The 20,164-nt window shown below is 47.2% G+C and overlaps 1 protein-coding gene across 4 annotated transcripts in view; it reads left to right on the top strand.

Annotated features, from left to right (window-relative positions):
• MCC (MCC regulator of WNT signaling pathway) overlaps positions 1-16,603 on the top strand; it is a 393,316-nt gene extending 376,713 nt beyond the window's left edge. For all 4 annotated transcript variants that reach the window (XM_024563292.3, XM_024563290.3, XM_024563289.4 and 1 more), the window contains 4 exons: positions 2,715-2,921; positions 4,028-4,128; positions 11,617-11,739; positions 12,883-16,603. In XM_024563292.3, coding sequence (XP_024419060.2) covers positions 2,715-2,921; positions 4,028-4,128; positions 11,617-11,739; positions 12,883-13,063 — 612 coding nt within the window. In that variant the 3' untranslated portion in view covers positions 13,064-16,603. The remainder of the gene's footprint in view (positions 1-2,714; positions 2,922-4,027; positions 4,129-11,616; positions 11,740-12,882) is intronic.
• Positions 16,604-20,164: the final 3,561 nt, after the last annotated feature.

Here is a 20,164-nt window from a genome sequence, read left to right as displayed (position 1 = left end):
CTCCGCACCATGTGGCATGAGCTGCGAAGCTGCCCTTCCCCTGTTTATTCCAAACTGTGTTTCCTTTGGCCAAAGACTAAGGACTCCTTTTTACGTTCAAGCCAATCTGTTGTGCGATAGATTCAGTGTTATTCTGGCTGGGAAGGACATTTTTTGGTGGCATGAGAGCACCAGTACTCTGTTTTCTACTTGAAAATAAAATGTGTGCACATCATAGAAATTTTCTAAAAGAGTAGACTTTAGGAAAAGCTGGGAGGGAAATGACTCGTGACATCATGGGCCGGAGCAGCCATGGCTGGCCAGTGCTCTGGCTCGGCTCCCTGGTTCCCTTGCTTCGAGTGTTTCGAAGGGTCAGCACCCTCCTCTCCCTCCCATCTGTCCCCTGCAGTGTGTGGTTCAAGGGCTCATGCTCCCCCACCGCGCAGACGTGAGCAGAAGGTTATGTTGGGTTTCGCCATTTTGTTCTAGACTAGCTGCTGAGAAACAAGTTTTCGGGGGTGAGGGGGGTTGTTGGTTTGGGTTTTTGTTGGGTTTTTTTTTTTACTGTGTCTGATCTTCAGTGACCACCTTCTCATTCCTAGTGTTGACTTGGCTCCTTTTCAAATCCATTTTTCATTCGTAAACATCATCTCCTTTCATTACTGCTCCTCTTCCGTTAGGTCTTTGTTTTAAATATTTATTTTCTAGTCTTTCACGTGTTATCTCTGGTTCTTGTAAATGCCGATTCTGCCTCAACGTGATTCACTTCTGTTTTCCTTCTGCGTCTGCGGCAGTCCATCTTCAGTGGCGTGGGTGTCTTCCATGGGCCCCAGGGGGCCTGGGCGGTGCATGTCCCTACCTGGTAGCTCTGAGCTTAGATTTGTGGGGACCTGTGGGCTTAGGAGGTTTAGGATTAGTTTTTGTTACATTTTTGGCTTAGGATTCCTGTCCCACATCTCCACACGACACTAGTTTGTGGTTCTGATTCAAGGGGCTTGTCTCTCCCTTCCCACCCAGAGCCAGGGCGATGACTCCGTTCATCGCCGAGTCTCTAGGGAGGAAATCTCCTCAGCTCAGTGTAGGTGGCCCTTTGAGAGTCCCGGCCGCATCAGTCTCCGTTCCGGCCCTGAGCCCTGCCCTGGCACAGGTGCCAAGAGCCCAGGCCCCCAGGCCTCCCTGTGGGTCCGAGCCTCTGCCGGCCAGCACTGCGGCCACCTCACCTTTCCCCCGGGCACCCTCCCTCTTTGTGTTCTGGCACCCATCTTTCTTCCTTTCAAGCTTGCCTGTGCGTGTCTGTCCAGGACGGGACCACCCACATTAGCTCGGATGTCAGTGCTTCCAGAGCCTTCGGAGCCCTGCTGCTTTTGGCAGAAGATTAGAAGGGTTCCGTGTCTGGAAACCTTTTGTTCTGGTTTTCTGTCTCATCTTTAGAAAAGCTTCGGCATCTTTTGGGCAGCCACTGAGTGCATTGCCTTGTCCCTAACGCCCCCAGCTCTGAGTGTCACTAGCTGTGATGGGTGCCTGCTGGGTGCTTCCCCAACACCAAGGGCAAGGTCACCCACCCCTGAGGCTGGTTTGCCCAGGGTAGCACATGGGGCTTGGGGCTTATTGCCTCAGATAAGAGTGACTCAGGGTGACTAGAATCAGTGGCCATGGCAAACCCCTCTCAGGGCAGCGACTCAGCATTATGAAGACGCCTCTTAAGTGAGACCATCGAGATGACCCGGGGGTCAGGTGTGAGGGCTCCCCCTCCACTAGAGGCGGAGGGATGAGCGTCATGCATAGGCTTCTGGTAAAACAGGTTGTGGGGGGCGTGTAACTTAGTGGCTGGTAGCTTGGGCTCTGAGCCAGGTGGCCTGGGTTCAAACTCTGGCCCCACAGCTCACCCAGTAATTGTGAGCAGATGGACTTCCCCCTGCACGCCTCGTTCTTCCATCCACGAATGGAGATACTCGTAGTGCCTGCCTGAGGTGGGGCGGGTTAAATGACTGACTTTGTATGAACATACTGGTGGTCACATTGTTACCGGGCCCCTGTCTGATTTCGCAGTCACTACTGGTCTCCACGAAAACCTCTACTCTGAATTCTCTAAGACACTCTGAGAAGTTGCCAATCAGTCACCTGTAAAGGACTCTGCTTCTGTTGATTTAATTGGGGTCCCAAAAGCAGACAAGAGCAGGGGTGTGGTCGTTGCTGCGGGGGCTCCCTTCCTGTCTGACTCCAGTACAGAGCACCGAGGCCACCATCAGGGGCCACTAGACATGTGCATTGGTGCCGTGGAAGATGGAAAAGGAAGTGGGATTGGAAGGGACCTAGTCAGCCCAACCTTGTGGGGGTGACCCTCCTTTATTGCCTCTCTGACAGATGAAGCTTAGCCTCTGCACACTGGAAGACTGGTTTCCAACAATGACTTGTGCGCTTTGTGGGGTGGGGGGATTCCAGTTGTCAGAAAGTTTTTCCTTGTCGTACACCGAAATCTGCTTGCCTGTATCTTCCATGCATTAACCTCAGTCCTGGTCCAACAGAGTGACACAGCGCGGGTCTCTGTCTCCACATCAGTCCTTCACTTGTGTGGAGAACAGCTGTCACGCCTCCTCCCACCACCTCATCCCCAGCTGCGAGGGGGTAGCTCTGCTGCAGGTCCCTAGTTACAGCCCAGACCCCTTCCACTCGCCTGCCTTCCTGCGCCCGGCCAGGCTCTTACATGCTGAGCCTCATTTGCTCTGTCTCCGTAGGAGGAGATGGCTGAGCTGAAGGCCCAGCTCTACCTACTGGAGAAAGAGAAGAAGGCCTTGGAGCTAAAGCTGAGCACCCGGGAGGCCCAGGAGCAGGCCTACCTGGTGCACATCGAGCACCTGAAGTCCGAGGTGGAGGAGCACAAGGAGCAGCGCATGCGGTCCCTCAGCTCCACCAGCAGCGGCGGCAAAGACAAGTCCGGCAAGGTAGGGCCAGAGGGGCTCGGGCCTCACTTCCTGCCCAGTCCCCACCACTCAACGCCCTGTGCTTCCCCTCCCTTATTGCATAGGAGCTGCAGGCCACGCTAGGTACCTAAAAGACTGGCATTTGAGTGTAAAGAAACCAAACCTGCATTTACAAACTCTCTCTGTGTCACAGTGAGGTCATTTCCATAGGCCATCCTCCTCCCGGGCGAGCGTCTGTGCCATGGTCCCACAGTCTGACGCCAGTGCCACCTGCTGTGTCTGTCCTGATCCACACAGCAGCCATCATTTGTGGGTCACTTCTGTGCTGACCACACAGAGCCCCAGGAAGGCATCGTTACCCCATCTGCGTGAGGAAAATGAGGTTGAGAAGAAGTGAAAGGTCTCAGAGCTACTCAATAACAGAATCAGGGTTTAACCCCAGTTTGGCTAACAGGCCCTCCTCCCCTCCTTCTGTTGCCTCTTCGACTTCTTTCGGCATTTCTGCCGTCAGCAAGGTGAAGCAGTCAGCCACTTGAGGCAGAGGGAGGCAGCCCCGGATTTCACAGCAGGCACCTCGGAGAGGGGGCTGTTAGGTGATGTCATCTTGCAAGCGCATACCCCCTGACACTCTGAGAAGGGGTGGGGGGAGGTTGCGTTTCTGTTTTCCTCCTCCTGTCTGAGTTTTCTAGAGGCTACACTGTACCTAAGTGTAGACAAGGCTGGTTTTCTCCCAAGGAGGAGGGGCTGGGTTGAGGATCCTGTGTCTCCCACTTGTCTCTCATGAATTAGGAGAGGCTGACTCATGGTGCAGAGCCCTGGTCTATCGCCAGCCGACCCAGGTTTCATCCTCGTTCTACCAGGTCCTGGCAGATGACTTGGGGCAAGGTCACTTCTGTGCCTTACTTTTCTCCTTGGCCAAATGGGGATCACAGTAGTCGCTGCCTCAGAGTATCGTCATGATGATTAAATGGGAGGACATGTGTGACCACTCAGGCCAGGGCCTGGCGCCCAGGGAGTGCTCGGAGCCCGCAGGCCAGCCTGCCGAGGGCTCGGACGCCCCGGGCAGCACTGCAGCTGTCATCCCCCCTTGGCTTCAGGTCTAACCCACATGTATCTGCCGTTCTCAGGACTGTGCTGACGCTGCTTCCCCAGCTCTGTCCCTGGCTGAACTGAGGACCACGTACAGCGACAGTGAGCTGGCTGCAGAGTTCGCGAGTGCCATCCGTCGGTAAGCACCCTGCCCGGAACCCCGACAAGTGATTTGTTCTGGGAGCGACAGCTTTATTCTGAGTTCCCTTGGCTGCTCATGCCGTGCTCCTGGGTCACTTCAGGCTCTCCAGGAAGGGGCTTCAGCTGTATCCATTGTGTCTGGCGTACATGTTGAGTTTTGTATTTTGGTGACGAAATCTCTCATCTCTTTGAGGATGGGTCCTACTTTTGTCCAGTCCTTGTTGGCCAGACATGGAGAAGTCCTGTTGGCGCCAGACCTTTCAGAAGGGGAGCGATGGGAGAGTGTAGAGGTGGTCATTTCATCGGCAAACAGAAAATGTCCCTTTCTGTGCTTTTTTGTGGTGTTGCGCTGGCCAGACCCTTCAGGACAATGTTAAATGGTGACGATCGAACCAGGCATCTTGACCTTGTTTCCAGCTTCAGTGGGAATACTTCCGTAGGCCTCGCCAGCTCTTCCCAGTCAGGAAGCCTCGTGTATGCATTCAGTTCTGGGCATTTTCCTCTATTGTCTGTGTTTCTTCCCCTCTCTTCTTCCTCTTCTCCAAGGAAAAAAAGTTGCTGACCCATCTGGATCCGCCTTCCACATCCTCACCCGCCATACTCTTGCCCTGTGTCTAGAGAGGCGCCGTCCAGTAGAAATGTAATGCAAGCCACGTGTGTGATTCTGGACTTCTAGTAGTCAGATTACAAAGTCAAAAGAAGCAGGTGAAATCCACGGTAATAAGGTGTTTTATATACCCAATGTATCCAAAATATTATTTCAACATCTAATCAGTATTTTTAAAAGATATTTTAATGAGATTAGTAGTAGCAGTCGTACCAAGTTTTCAAAATCTGGGACACATTTTACATTTGTGACACATCACAAATTCGAACAGCCACCGTTTCGGGAGCTCAGGAGCGCAGGCAGCTGTGGCTGCCCTGTAGGGAAGTGCAGTTCTGAGAGTTTCTTCAGCTCCGTTGTCCAGCTCACTAATTTATTTATGTTCTTAATCCTCACCTGAGAATATGTTCATGGATTTTTTTTTTTAGAGAGGGGAAGGAAAGGAGAGACAGAAACATCGATATAAGAGAGAAACATTGATCAGTTGCCTCCTGTACACACCTCCACCTGGGATCAAACCTGCAACCCAGGTATGTGCCCTGACCTGGGATTGAACCTGCAGCCTTTTGGTGTAGGGATGACACTCCAACCAGCTGGACCATCCGGCCAGGGCACTAGTTTTTTCTTTAGTTGTATCTGTTGTGGTGTTAGACTTATAGCTGAGTTTTTTACTTTGGTGATTAAATCTGTCATATCTTTAGTGGTATGATATCCTCTTACTCTCCCTGAGGATATTTATTATAATGATTCTAAAATGTTATTTTGTCTGCCGTGTTGATGCTGTGTCCACACATCAAATTCCTTTCAGAATTGAGTTTTGTGACTCTTTCCTGGTGTGGCTCATGTGCTCCCCTTCTGGGCTGCCTCTTCCTCCTGTCTGGCCTACACCAGCTCCTTAGGCTGCAGACCTGGCCCAAGCCTCTGGTCCCCTGCTGTCCTGGGGCCAGCAGCCCTCCCTGAGCCCCTGTGAGGCCGTTTCTTCTCACCCTTCTGTTTGCATTCTGAGTTGTGGTTTCCTTTCTCGGGAAGAATAAAAATCTTGGCCTTTTCTATGAGCGCTCATCATTTCTGGTATAGAAGGAACACTCCTTGCTTTGTGACACATTCAGGGATTTTTAAAAAACACATTTCCCGCCCTGGCTGGGTGGCTCAGTTGGTTGGAGTGTCATCCCACACACCAAAAGGTCTTGGGTTTAATTCCCCATCAGGACACGTACCTAGGTTGTGGGTTCCATACCCACTCGGGGCGTGAATGGAAGCAACCAATCTGTTTCTTTCTCACATTGATGTTTCCATCTCCCTCCCTCTCTCTCAGCATCCCCCTTCCTCTCTGTTTGAAATCAATAAATATGTATCCTCAGATGAGGATAAATAAACACATTTCCTAGCACTTCTGGGGTTCGGGGTACCAGGGAAGGCTACAGCACGTGCCCAGTCCACCCTCTTGATTCAGCTGGCTGCTTAGGTTGGGTGCGGCCTCCAGGCTGACAGTGGATGGAAGGCTGTCTCGTGGGATCTTCATTGCCTTCCTCTCTTCCCGTCACTTTTGCTCTTTGCTTCCAACTTGTAGCTGCTCTGCTTTTATACCGCCTGCACCTCTAGTCACGTGGTTAAATTGTAATTGCTTGGTTTGAGGTGGGAAGAGAGGCATCTCTGTAAGATGCCGTCCATGAATCCCAATGACCCAACAGTGCCAGGAGCAGGGGATGCAGGCCGACGCCTGCCTCCCAATGGGAGCCGTTGGGGTGGCGTGTCTGTGCCCTGAGCCCCGGCGTTCTTCCAATTCCCCAAACCTCAGAGGCCTTTGCTGGCACAGGGAGGACGCAGGTTCTGCTGACTCAACACAGAGAGATTTCATTTGCTCTGTCCATCACAGTGGATTTCCAATAACCAGCCTTGAGTTGGTTAGCATGGATTTCTAATCAAGAGCCAGATACATGGATCCCAGAAAGACCCCACAGGGCCACGGGGAAAAGGGCAATAATATAATTACACTGTAACTGTAGCTTAAACCCTGGAAGAATCATTTTATGAGGATATGTAATATAAACACCTGAGGCTGGGAATGTTTTTATTTTTAAAAACCAAGTGGAAACTAACATCTTTGGAGATAGTAAATCATCGAGCTAGTTGAAGTCAACTGAGGGAAACTGCCCGCATTTTCAGAAATATTTCTTCCTTAGAAAAGGAATCCATGGGCCCAGGCATCCAGATTCAAGACAGCAGGTACAGAGCAGGGAGGGGAAGAGGCTAAACCGTGGTCTTTTCTTGCAGAGAACTAGCCAGCCCCAAAGAAGATGCCTGTGGCCTTCCAGTCACTGGTTCTAAGGTTCCCGCCCTGTCCCAGCCTGGCCTCCCAGCCTCGCTGGCATCAGTTCGGGCAGCCCTTGCACCCCACCCTGCCCTCTCACTGTGTCTTCTCCAGCGCCCCATTTGGAACGCAGCCCGGACTGCGCGCAAACGTACGTTCACCACCTACCTCCCATCTGCGCCGATTTCAGTCCCTCCACCTCCGCGAAGGTTCATTGTGGTTTATTGGCTCCCGGGTTTGCCATCAAACTGCATCTGGAAGACGCGGTTTCCAGTCTTGCACAGGAAGTGCTCCTTACCAGGGGGCCTTGTTTCGGCTCTTGTCCCCACAGGCTGCGTGCTGCAAAACCTTCTTCACCTCAGGTCCCTCTCCTGCTCTGGGTCCTGGTAAAATTTAACTGGATGATCTTTATATCAAAGAAGTGAAGTGTAACTGTGCAGTTAGAGAGAGAATTTTCAGAAATGACTCTTCTTGGTACTTAGATGTGTGAGATGCAGCCTGCCCTGGGGACCTCAGCACAGCTGGGATGGGCGGACTGTTCGTCTCTGCCATGTTCTTGGGGACAGGAGGTGGTCTCCACGTGAGGGGGGGTGGGAAAGGCACAGCAAGGCTGAGTGGTTTCCTAGGGTCACAGAGCAAGTCAGTGAGAAATCGGGGGGCTTCCGCCTTCTCTGCTAGACCCCACTTGCTGCCGGACCTTTGCCTACAGATGAGTGTGACCGGAGCCTGCTCGTGTGGGCTCACCTGGACAATATTTATAACAATTAAATAACTTTATCCTCAAAAAGGACTTAAGAGATAGCTGTTTCACACTACCTGGGTTTTCTAAAAAATAATTAGTGATGGACTGATGTTTACAATGAAGGAAATAAGTAGGGTCATGATATAGTCACCATGGAGACTTTTTTTTCCAAAAAATTACATGTAGATTGCAATGCATAATTTGGAGGAAATGACAAGGTGCTGTGATGTTACAACTGAGCCATTTGTTCAGACGGGTGGGCTTCTTGGAGGAGGTGACCTTTCAGGTAAGATGAGGAGGAAAAGTAGCTGTTTGGAGGAAGTACCCCCCAAGCAGAGGAAAAAGCTTAGTGTGTGCTGATGGGATTCCAGCATGCTGGAAGGTGAGAGGGGGCAATGCCCAAACCTGGGTAGGCAGGGGGCAGGTCGAGCAGGGCCTTAGAGGCCCAGGGAAACCACCGACTTTATTCCAGCTGCAGGCGGAAGGCGCTGAAGGGCAGTAACGTGAACCAACTTGCCATAGTAAAAGCTTCTGGACGCTCTGTCGGTGAAAACCTAACTAGAGGAGGCAGAGGTGCAGCAGACACCATGGGGAGGTGAGGAGAGACGGCCCTGTGGGCGCTGGCAGAAGTGGAACTTTGGTAGGTGTGATTCGCTCTTGAACTGCTCAAGGGGAAGAGAGGAGTGATGAGGGCCAATGGCGTTGCCCTTTGCTGACAAGGGAGGAGGAGTGGATTTGGGAGACCATCCCAGAAGGCCAGCCTCAGACATGTCAAGTTGAAGATGCCTAAGTAGAGATGTCAAGTAAGCCCAGAGATCCAAGACAAGGCCTGGAGAGAAGGATTTGGACTTTTAGCGTGTTATTTAGAAAAATAAATGGGGATGGAGAGAATCTAGTGAAGAAACTGTGGGCCTAAGTTGGTCCAGGCCCAAGTCCTCGGTGCTCTGAGTGTGTGGGGTTGGAGCAGGGACTGGGTCTGCAGGTCTGTGAGGCCCCACCTGCCTTCCTGGGCTCTGTCCTCTGAGAGAGCCAGCCAGGCCTGGGCAGTGTGCTCCGGTCTCTCAGGGTCCTGGGGGCTAGGGAAACCCTTGGTTTGGGGGGCAGGGCTCTGGGAGTTCCATATTCTCCGTCATCTGCAGGGTGGAACGGAGGGGTATGGATGTAATTGGGGTGGAGAATAATGGTATTGCTCTGGGCAGTTTTTTTGTTGTTGTGAATTTATTGAGTTCATGGTGACATTTTTAATTCTCGTCACAATATTTTTTCCCTTTGCACTATTAATCAACTTCAGAATGAAAAAAGACTCAAAACAGTAACAAAATGTAGGAGGAATAACCCTCCCATGTTTTTTTAGCCAAAGGGAAGGGATGAATCTTTCCCAGCTCACTTCGGGCAGGAAATGGTGACACTCTCAGGCTCCTGTAGGAAATGCAGCCAAATTTTGGGGTGGCTGCTGGGGCCCAACAGGAAGCCCCCATCCTCAGCTGGTGGGACGCACTCCCCCGTTGGAGGGAGGGTTCCCTGAAGAATGAGCAGTGATGGGACTTGGGCTAGTTGTCAGGCTTCACTTTAAAAGATTTTCCCCCTTCAGCCTCACTCACAAAAGCAGGTCAGGATTTTTGTTTTGCAATTCCTTTATTGCTGTTTGGAAAGCTTGACTTGCACTAACAGGAGCTGGAGGCAGAAACACGAAAGATGTAGATACTTGAAAAGCCAGGAAGGGAGAACCAGCCTCTGAACCATTGGCAGAGTCCTCGCCCGGTCACCCTCCCAGCCCCTCCTGTTGGGAGCACAGACCTCACAGTTTACAAAAGCAGGCTAAGTTTAAAAATGTCACACAATTGTTTATATTTATAACTTATCTATAAAAACTTTATTAATTTGGATGTTTTGATTATGTCAGCTGTTTCCCACTATTGGCTTCTAGTGGGTAGAGGCCAGGGGTGCTGCTAAACATCTTCCAATGCGTAAGACAGCCCCACAGCAAAGAATTGTTGGGCCAAAATGTCAGTAGTACCAAGAAACTCTGCAAACCAGTTTTGACACGTTCAGTCACAGCACCTTCTCCATACACTGCACAAGTCTTTTTTGTGTTTCAGTGGTTTTACCTTTCTTGAAATAATGAAAGCATAATATGCTGACAATGTTGCGTATGTTCTCCCATCTTCAGTATTAAAATGGCTGCACAAAAATTCTCCAATTTTGATGTTTTTTTAATGCACACTGATATGACGGCTGTCACAGTACAATCTAACAAAATTGCTTTGAATGACATTAAAGACAACTAAGTGCTACTAGAGCCAAACGTAGGGAAAAAAACTAAAGGAACTTTTTGGCCAACCCAATAGAAAATGAAAGCCGCCTGGTCATCCCTCTTCTGTGAGTTAACCTTTGCTGAGTGGTGTTTAGCCTTCTGGTCTATTGTTAGTACACTAGATTTTTTTGTTGTTTTTGCAAAAATGGCATCATCCAACAGAACTCACCCTTTCCACTTGACAGTTTATCAGACACCAAGTCAAGTGCATTTCGATCTACATTTGTTACGTTGCAGAGTGGTAGAGATATACCTCACCCTGGTTGCTTCCCACTCTGAGCTGTTATTCCCAAAGCTACAGTGAATGCAACCGTAATCTCATCATCTACACTATTTATAAAGAAAAATTCCTAGAAATCAAGTTGCTTAGTCAAGGGGCATGTTCATTTTGCCAGATCCTGCCAAACTGCTTTCCAACACAATCATGCTAACTTACATTCCTCATACAAGGAATTTCTTCTATAAATTCTGGTTTCTTACTATGCTCCAAGGAACAGATACTCTCAGTGAGTTGTTCCAAAGCTGTGTTAACTGCCATCACTGAGAAGCTGTCACCCAGGCATAGCACTCAGCACGGGGAATACATCGGGGACCAAACCAACAAGATCCTTGTGACCCTGGAGCCTACAGGCCTGTGGGGGAGTCTGCTGAGCTCAAACGCTCGGACCAGATCAGGGAAGATGGCGCTGTGACGCCTGTGATATGATGCAGTGACGCTGCGCACAGGGAGGCAAGGTGGCCGTTAATGTCTCCCTGCCCGGGGTCTTGTATTCCTGTGGGAATCAGAGGGAGACAATTAGCTGAATGGACACTAGAAACCTCCCATAACTGACTCCTCGTCAGTTAACTTGGGTTACTGCTACGGCAGTAAAGAGCCCACAGAACTTGCAGCCGTGGAGTGGGGAGGAGTCAAATGAAAGTGCAAATATAACTTCAGTACTTTAAAGGGAAACAAGGACCTTTAAAAGGACAATACTGTTGATTCTACTTCCTCTTTTTGTGTTTGCTTTGCAAGGAGGACCATGTTGATTTCAGTGAGCAGAGCAGGGAGTTGTCTGAGGCAGACTGCCCTTGGACAAGGGCGGTGGCTTTGTCCGTGAGTCCCCGAGTGGTTCAGGAGATGCTGGGGATGCCTGGAGAAAAAGGGTGTGGGGCTGCAACAAGGTTCTGTGATGGAGCTGCGCTGGCTGAGGAGCATCTGGCACGCCCACAGAAGGGACTTCTAGGTTAGCTCAGTTTCTCCATCTGGAAGACATCCTGCCTGTGCTGTTCCTTTGTGCCTTAAACCTTAGATCTCTAAAGGCCCTTAATATTGACGGGAGCAGACTCAGATGGGCCTCAGGAGTGCAGAGGTGAGGCCTCCTGCCTCCGCCTCGGGAAAGGGAGCTCCTGCGCCCTCCAGTGTTTCCTCTCTGTGCCTGCCTTTGACTTGGCAAGGCGCACACTTCGGGTGGCAGCCACCTCATCATCACCTCAGGTCACTCATGGCATGCTGTCTGTCTCTCCTCGATGCAGAGAAAAGAAGTTGAAAGCCAGGGTTCAAGAGCTGGTGAGTGCCTTGGAACGACTCACCAAGAGCAGTGAAGTCCGACACCAGCAATCTGCAGAGTTTGTTAATGACCTAAAGAGAGCCAACAGGTAAAACCCCACGTGTACGTGGCCAGTGGTACTTTGTGGGTTCAGGACCCCTTTATATGCATAAAAACCTGAGGACCTCATAGAGCTTTGTTCTTATAATTATTTATCTATTGACACTTCATTTTAGAAACAATTTTTTTAAAGTTTTTCTTAATTCGTTTAATAAAAAACAGTAACTACATGTAATTAAAATGACCTTTATTTTTTTTAATTACTTATTTTACAAAAAAAGCGGCACTCTTTTTTACAATTTTGCAAATCTCTATAATGTCTGGCTTTTTAAAAAATTGCTTTATTCAATGTCTGGTTTAATAGAAGACAGCTGGATTCTCACAATTGCTTCTACTGGCAAATATATTGCTCTGAAACAGGTAAGAAAGCCAGCTTCACAGACTGTAGGTAGAAAATACAGGACCTCACAGGCCTCCCCTGAAGGGGCTTTCAGACACCTCAGGGGTCTGTCTTCAGGCCACACTTGAAGAACCTGAATGCACACAGAAGGTGTGTGTGTGGGGGGGGGGGGCGGTGTGGGATGCCGTGTGGGACCAGAGAGGGTGTCAGGACTTACCTAGCCCTGGGCTCATCCCTGCCCCCTCCCCGGGGGTACAGCTCTGAGGCCTAGATTCTGGGTTGGGCCGGTGTCAGCTTCGGATAAGCCTGTGTGCTCAGAGTCCCACTGGTCCAATGAATGAAGGGAGATAGCCGCAGCCCCTCCACCCTCATCCTCAGTGAGGTCACTCAGACTAAAGTGCGGGAGAAACCCCTTCCTGTATCTTACCCTTGACCATCTGTTGCAGGCAAGCATGGAATGACAGACACAGTATTTGTATTTAAAGGACAGATTTCTGGAATCCAGCTGCCTTTCTGCCGGTTTTGCATGTGGCTAGTTCGGATGGTTGGTTTAAACCATCCTAACGAGTCAGTGACAAGCCCCCAGCAGTCAGCTGACTAGTCGTGGTTAAGCTCATAGATAAAGCACTGTGAGAGCTGAAACACTAACCATTTGACTTCAGGTTCCTACTGAGTGACCTCTGCTTCTCCAGAATGGTGCTTGCTGGAACTGGCTGCCCACCGGACAGGCCAGTGTGTCTCAGTGCTGCCTCGGGGGAATCTTGCATCTCATTTCCTTCTGTCCCCCCATAGCAACCTGGTGGCTGCCTATGAGAAAGCAAAGAAGAAGCATCAAAACAAACTGAAGAAGCTGGAGTCTCAGATGATGGCCATGGTGGAGAGACACGAGACCCAAGTGAGGATGCTCAAGCAGAGAATAGCTTTGCTGGAGGAGGAGAACTCGAGGCCACACACCAATGAAACTTCACTTTAGTTGGCACTCGGGCCCCAAAGCTCTGCCCGTGGAAGCTCAACTGTAGCAGGTCACAGAAGAGAAAAGGGCCCTGGGGACAGAGTACCTGTTGGGAGAATTAAAGAAGGTTGGCAGGTAGGTCAGCACCCGGACGGTGCAGTGCCATGGACTAGCCCTGGGGGTGAGCGTCCCTGGCGATGCCGTGCGGACTGGGTCCCGCAGACCCACGGACAGCATGTAAATACCTGCTCTGTGCACGTGCTCAGCAAGCTGGGCTTCTGCTTCCTGCGCTGGCTTTGTCCCTGTCCCACCTTTTCTGCTCTAGAGGTAGTACATTAGCAGTGTCCCGGGCGTTTGTTTTTTAGGATTTTCCACTCTTTTCCTCCATTTGGTAGACAGTGACCTTCTCTCTCCTCTGTCCTCCTTCAGAGGGAAAACTCTGATGCACACAGGGGTGTGTATATGTCTTCGTATCTAGATTTGCTCACTGTAAGGTGGATTTGGTGTTTAAGTCCCACTGACCGACTCTGAGACCCAGGCTGTCACACAGCAGGTGGAACATGGGTGTCACAATCCTAGATAGGAAGTTACGGGGCGAGGAAGCCCCGGGCTGTGCCCGAACAGCTCCCTGTGGGGGAATGAGACTGCCTTCAGCTCCCACCACGGAGGCAGGGCCCGGGAGGGTGCTCTCCTCTGATTTTGGGCCTGCCCCGCCTGGTGAGGCCTTATGAACAGCCAAGGCTAGGAGCTGGGCTGATGGGTGTATTGGAACTAAAATTTTATCTGGAATTTCTTCAAGGACAGAGGAGCATTTTTAGTACTTCCCCCTTACCCCCACCCAGGACCCCTGGGCACTCTATAATTGTGGTTTGCATGAACCAGAGTTCGCCCACAGGAGTATATATGTAGCTCTGGAAATGCCTCTTTCTCCAAGGGCAAGAGAAAGTTACTACTTTCTCTTGTAGTTACTCAAGTAGTGACTACTTTGCAGGCTGATTCCACCTATTTCAGAGACTGTTACTGAACCACCAGTTCAAGACTTCGCTCCTGCTGTGATGAAGGGCAGGGGGTGAGGGAATGGTCATGAAGGCCTCCTTTTCTCCCCCAGACTTGGTGATCGTTAGTATACGGTGCTTAAACAGGTTAAATTTCAAGCAAAATGCTGACAACACTGGGTAGGACCAAAGTACCTGATTTCTTTCAGGAAGGGCTTCCACCTCAGACTCATTATTCCTCTTCCACTGTCACTGCTCCCCGTCTTTCTTCAGTAGTTGCCCCACACTGAGACATCTTAAAGGACCACTTGTTATTTACTCTGTGGCACCTGAAAACCCACCCAAGTGCCCTATGAGAAATGCATCCCAATGCCACGGTTCACAAAGTTTTGTTTATGGCCAGGTCATTGCATCAGCGTCCCCATGTCCACAGCTAAATGTCTGTTTTCAGGGAGCATGAATCCCATTCCTCTGCCTTCTGCACTCTGGCGGAGGACAGAGCTACCACCTTGGAGGGCACAGTCTCATCCCCAGAGCAGTCAACTTTCTCAGGTAGGCAGTGAGGCTGCCAGATCTTCAGTCACCTGGTGTCAGTCTGCAGGAGCCAGCTCTCAGGTGCTCTGATCACTGAGAAGGTGCCCGCTGGTCCCTGTGTTGTGCATCTATCATTCAGTTAGAGTTGGTTCTTGTTTGTGATTTCTTAAAATCAGTTTTTACTCTTTGGGTAAAATTTCATCACAAGGAAAATGTTTTGGCTTAAAAGTATGTCCAAAAATGGTTTAACAGACAAAAATCACAATTTTCCCAGCTTGCCTAGGGAAACGTCCTCCTCCAAGCTAACTGGGATCTGCGTGCGTGCAAGGTGGAATGCAGCCATGGCTTTCTCTCTTGCAAATGAACAGTGTGGCAGACGCAGGAATCACAGCCTGTCTGCTGCCCTGTCGTGCTTGCCCAGAGTTAGAACAGAGAGGCCACCCTTGTAGGGTCCTGGAGCCCCTCCAGACCAAGGCTTCGCTCTTCCATTAGGAGCCCTGGTGTTACTGAAGCTGCCTGGACTCATTTTGAGTTTATACGTCAACGTAATACTTTTTAAATATGTGGTGATCGGGTAAAAACTATTTCCCCAGTAAAACTGTTACTTTAATAAATGTGCAGAATAAAAAAAAGCTATTATTAAATAGTTGATTTCCTTTCCTTGTATTTCTCAAAGACCCCCCTAAGATAAAATCCTTGCTGAAGGTGAACAGGCACTGGGCTGTGCTAACTGCGGAGCCCAGAAGACACCACACTGTTGGGTGACTACCGGTGCTGGGTAGTCTTCCTTTTTTGTAACCTGAACTATTCCCTTTCTGAATACAAAATGGTTTACACCAATATCTCTGTGAGGGGTAAAACGATGTTCTTAGTTCTAATTTGCATGAGGTTTAAAAAATCTTTAGACCTTCATATTTGTTTTCTTCCAGTTTCCTCTTTCAGGTAATTACCTTCTCTATTCAGAGTTCAGTGTTTGGCCCGTAGAGCAATGGGTATGGGAAGAAAGGACCCACCTCACAGTTCTCTTGCAGTATCTTTCCCACCACTGAGTTGAGGCAAAAATCAGAAGAGACTTCTGTCACTGGCTTGCCATCAGCGTGTGGGCCTACCCACTGTTATCTGATGTTCTGCCAAGCCCCAAGTGCTCCAGCCACCAAAACTGATGGACTCCTGAGTGGTAAGATGTTATTTGAGACTTTCACCAAAACCTACTTATGATAAGTATCTATTTCACTGGACAGTTGACACTTATCATGCCCTGACACCAGAGGTATACTAGATGTCTCATTGTTGCCATCTGCTGGCATGTCGGGTGTCTGAAGTTAATGTCCATGCTGCCTGAAACTGGAAATGTTAGGTCTGTCATAAAATGAAGTGCCAAGTTGAACCTAACTGCTTAATTCTCCTTTGAAACGCGGGTACTTCTTACTAGTCTTTCCTCTGAGCCCGCAGCAGTGCTTTACAGAGAACTCGGAATTACAGCCTCGTTACTACTTCTCCAGAAAGGCTCCAAATTAGAGACTAGGCTTTTTCTTAAAAACCGTTAGGACGTGGCTAGTAAGGATTTTACTACTCTAAAGAAAAAAAGCATCTGACAGTCTCCTAGCTCTATATAGATCAGTGGTCCCCAACCTTTTCTGCACCAGGGACGTGGTTTCCTGGAAGACAATGTTTCCATGAAAGGGCAGGGGACAGGAGTGCTGAGCTCAGGTCAGGTGGTAATGCCAACCAAGCTTCACAGGCTCACCAGCTGCTGTGAAGCCCTGTCTGGTTGGGGACCCCTGATAGAGATACCATTTCAAATGGAAAAATACCCCCCAGTCACCTGATCTGAGCGGGACTGCCTGTGTCAGTAGCGTGAATTAAGAACCTCCATAGTTGCCTGTTCCCTTCTATAGTTTTCCCTTGGCCCGTAAAAATTATCATGCAGTTAATTCTATCATCTTAAATGTCTCAAGAGGTTAGGGTACTATCTTGTGTTTTAAGTGAACTGACGAAAGAGACATCAAGACTACCAAAAAAAAAAACAAAACCCTCAAACTTTTACAAATGACTTTTGAAAGTCATAAGGTTCCAAAAACTTTTAAGTCATTTGCAAATACATAAAACTAGGAGTATGTCTCATCCATGAAACTACTTAAAGTGAAAAATTTCATCATTTTCACTGTTTACAGCTGCACCTATTTCTAGATGGAGCAAACAGAGCTACAGTTCGTTTCTAGAGGCCAAAGGGGGAATGAGTTATCTGATGACTGAATTTTTGCACTGAGTTTAATTAGAGCATAGTCATAGCATTGCTGAGGGTGTTTTATTGTGTATGTGGGCGGGGAGACATACGCACATTTTTGTTGTTTCCCGATAGTAGGTGACACTAAACTCATAGCAGTTATTTTCTATTTATTTTCTATTTACCCAAAAAATGTCCTGTTTGACAAGAAATAATACAATCACCACTTTTCACCGAGGCTTCCAAACTCCCTAGTGCTTAGAGACTGGGCCCTACTTTGTAAAAGACAGAAAAGTAGTTACAAAACAAAAATTATGCCTTTGCTGCACACACAGTTCTCCCTGAAGGTTATTCAAATCCTATTCTAGCTCACCAAAACCTCCTGTGCGTACAGGCCAGCCTGAGGTTAGCCTTGAACCTGTGTCCTCCTGCAGGTCCTCTTGTTTCACACACTTTTTCTGACTGACTAGATTTGTACTCTCTAATATATGCTATAGGCTGTCAAGCACTAACTTTTTAGAACTGGACTCAGAATTACCAATTAATGTGATGCTGGCTACCACCACAGCATCACTGAGCTGTTAAAAATCATACATGTGGAAAAGGGTACAAGTTAGAATAGCAGCTCTTCGTGAATTTCCGTTTTGCTAATTCCTGTGTAAAGGAAGCTAGTTTCACATACAATTACATTTTTGGTTAATAAGAGTTATACTGGACACATTCTCTGTCACTGACATCTGAGATTTTGTATGTGGCCGTGACAAGAAATCATGCTGTCCCAGTAAATAGTATTGGATATCATATTCTTGACCAGTGGTACCCAATTTTTCCAGAGTCGAGGCAGATACAAATCACTCATCCACTAATCATCTAAACTACTAGCCCAGCAGAGCAACCAAGGTATATACAAATTTCCCCCATTCACACTGATTACCTGCTTACTTGTTCCTGCTCTACATTCGCTTTTGCACTTTTTGCAAATCAAATCCGTGTGGAAAATGTTCTATTTGTAGAACTCCTGGTATTCACTTACAGTGCTCATGGCAGGGCTGCCGAGTGAATAGGAGCCCCTAGTAATCTGCTTCTGTTTGAACCCAGTGCACAGATAATGAAACATGTTCCCTTCATTTCTGATGTTTGACATTGTCGGCTTATTTACCTTGCATGAGATTTAAGTTTCCTATTATTTGAAAATGTGCTACTTTTACACCACTTGAATGTACTGTCAGTTATTAAAGCACATGTGACTAAGTTTGCATTTGTCAGTATTGTTCCACTGTTTGTATTGAAAGTCTTTTAAAGTTGCCTCTTAGCGCTGTACTATACCTTGTAATTTTCTATTCTTCACTTGTATGCTTTAAATGTTTCCAGATGCCTTTAGTTTTAGCTGCTGTAAAATAGCTACTTTGTGTTATTTGATATAGGATTGTTTTTAAAAATCTCCATTTATTTATACAAAGACATTTATAATATTTTACAAACATTCTTATATTCTAAATAAATATTTCTAATTCCAAGATGTACTTTAACTGTGTTCACTAAAGGGTAAGGCTGTCCTCCTGTAACACTACTTGTTTGTTTAACGTAAATATCAGACCTGTGATGTTTAACATTAAATCACGAGTCCTAGGCAAAGAAGAGGCTAGAAGCCAGACTAGGTAAGGTCAAAACAAAGAAACCACATTTATCACCAAATTATCACCAATTTTTATTTGGCTGCCTTTTCAAGTTTGGTATGAATAGGAAGTTAAAGAATATTCTGAATGGGAGAATATTAAAGAATATTCTTCCTTTTTAAAAAAATCACTGAAATGGAACATAATCAAGAATTGGAAATACAAGGAAGTCGTACACGACTATACAAAAGTATGGAAAACAGCTTTGCAACATGTCAGTTCTCACTATCAAAGCAACATGTCAGTTCTCACTATCAAAGCAAAGTACCTTTGACAGTAAGAGTATAATTCACTATTTTAAATAAAAAGTGCTATTACATAATTCAGGCCTCTAGAGAACAATGTGTTTCTTTCTCCCTGAGATCCAAAAACATAACCTGATTCTAGTAAAAATTCAAGAATTGCTGGATTTTATGTATCTAACTCACAGTAAAATCTTCCTTTAAAGCGACAACCAAACTAATTGTTTGAGGTGGGAAATCCATACCAGTTCTTTTCTACATTTTACTATTTCTTCCTTACATTTTACTATTTCTTCCTACATATAAGCATACCTCTATCCTATACTTGTCATTTGTTATTGGCCCAAAGAGATGCAACCATAATATGAGCAACTTGGAACCTATAATAACAAGTAACAGCAGAAAACAAGTTAAGGTAGTAAGTAAAACTGCCCAAGCAGCAAAATTTATTGATATTGCACTACAGTCTAAATTTATCGTGATAATGTTTTTACAGAAAGCCAGTATTTGAATAATCAACTGAAAAGAAAAGTCCTAAAATACAAAGGAAACCTTCCATCAAATTGTATTTTGTAATTTCTAAATTGGTGTTACATCAAAAAGCTCTCAAAAAGAACATCATTAACCGTTAAGACACAGGAGTCTGTCCATTTTCTCAGCTTGCATTTCTAGAAAACTTTGGAAGTGCAGTAATCCTGCACTCATTAACTCCCAATTAATAAACATGAGTCGCTCCTTGTTTATGATAGTCACACCCAATTTAAGTGAAAATGAGTCATTAACATTTGAGGGAAAGAGACAAAGCCAGAATGTAATGAACCCAAAAATACAATAAACCTGCTGTAAAGGTACCAACTGTTTTAACTACAGGGTGAACCCAGCAGGTATTTTGGGGCTCCTTTTCTGCTCTCCCTGAATGTTTGACAATTAACCAAAACAAGCACCAAGAATTTCATTACTATATAGACAGAATCACACTCTCAATGTAAAGTTTACTTACACAGTCTTTCTCCAAACAGTAAAATTCCCTAAGGTAAAGTAACAAAATGCTTCTATAATTTAAGGCAAAAATTAAATGTTAAATCATTTCACACAAGACAAGTGACAGTAATCACATTCTGAAGTCCAGTTTTCTCAACTGAATATCATACTCAGTGAAACCATTTCAATTTTCTTCTACCAGCTTTTTAAGTCCCAAGTAACTTGTTACATAACTCAGCATAAATATCTTCATCTTTTCCAGACTAACACTATTCCCAAGAAAACTGTTTTAAGACTACACATCTTCCATGAGCATTACCTAGTCCCCACAGCATGAAAGACATTTGATCATATCTTGCTTTGGAAAAAAGCAGGGTATAAAATGGAATCAATTCTCTCTCCCTTCCCATCCAAACTAAATAGTTTGCCTTTATTCTGCTCAGACAAAAAGACATAGCATTTCCCTT

The sequence above is a fragment of the Desmodus rotundus genome, chromosome 1, assembly GCF_022682495.2.
Source record: "Desmodus rotundus isolate HL8 chromosome 1, HLdesRot8A.1, whole genome shotgun sequence".
NCBI lineage: Eukaryota > Metazoa > Chordata > Mammalia > Chiroptera > Phyllostomidae > Desmodus > Desmodus rotundus.
Note: the sequence above shows the minus strand (reverse complement) of the source record. Positions and strands in the feature narration are given on the sequence as shown.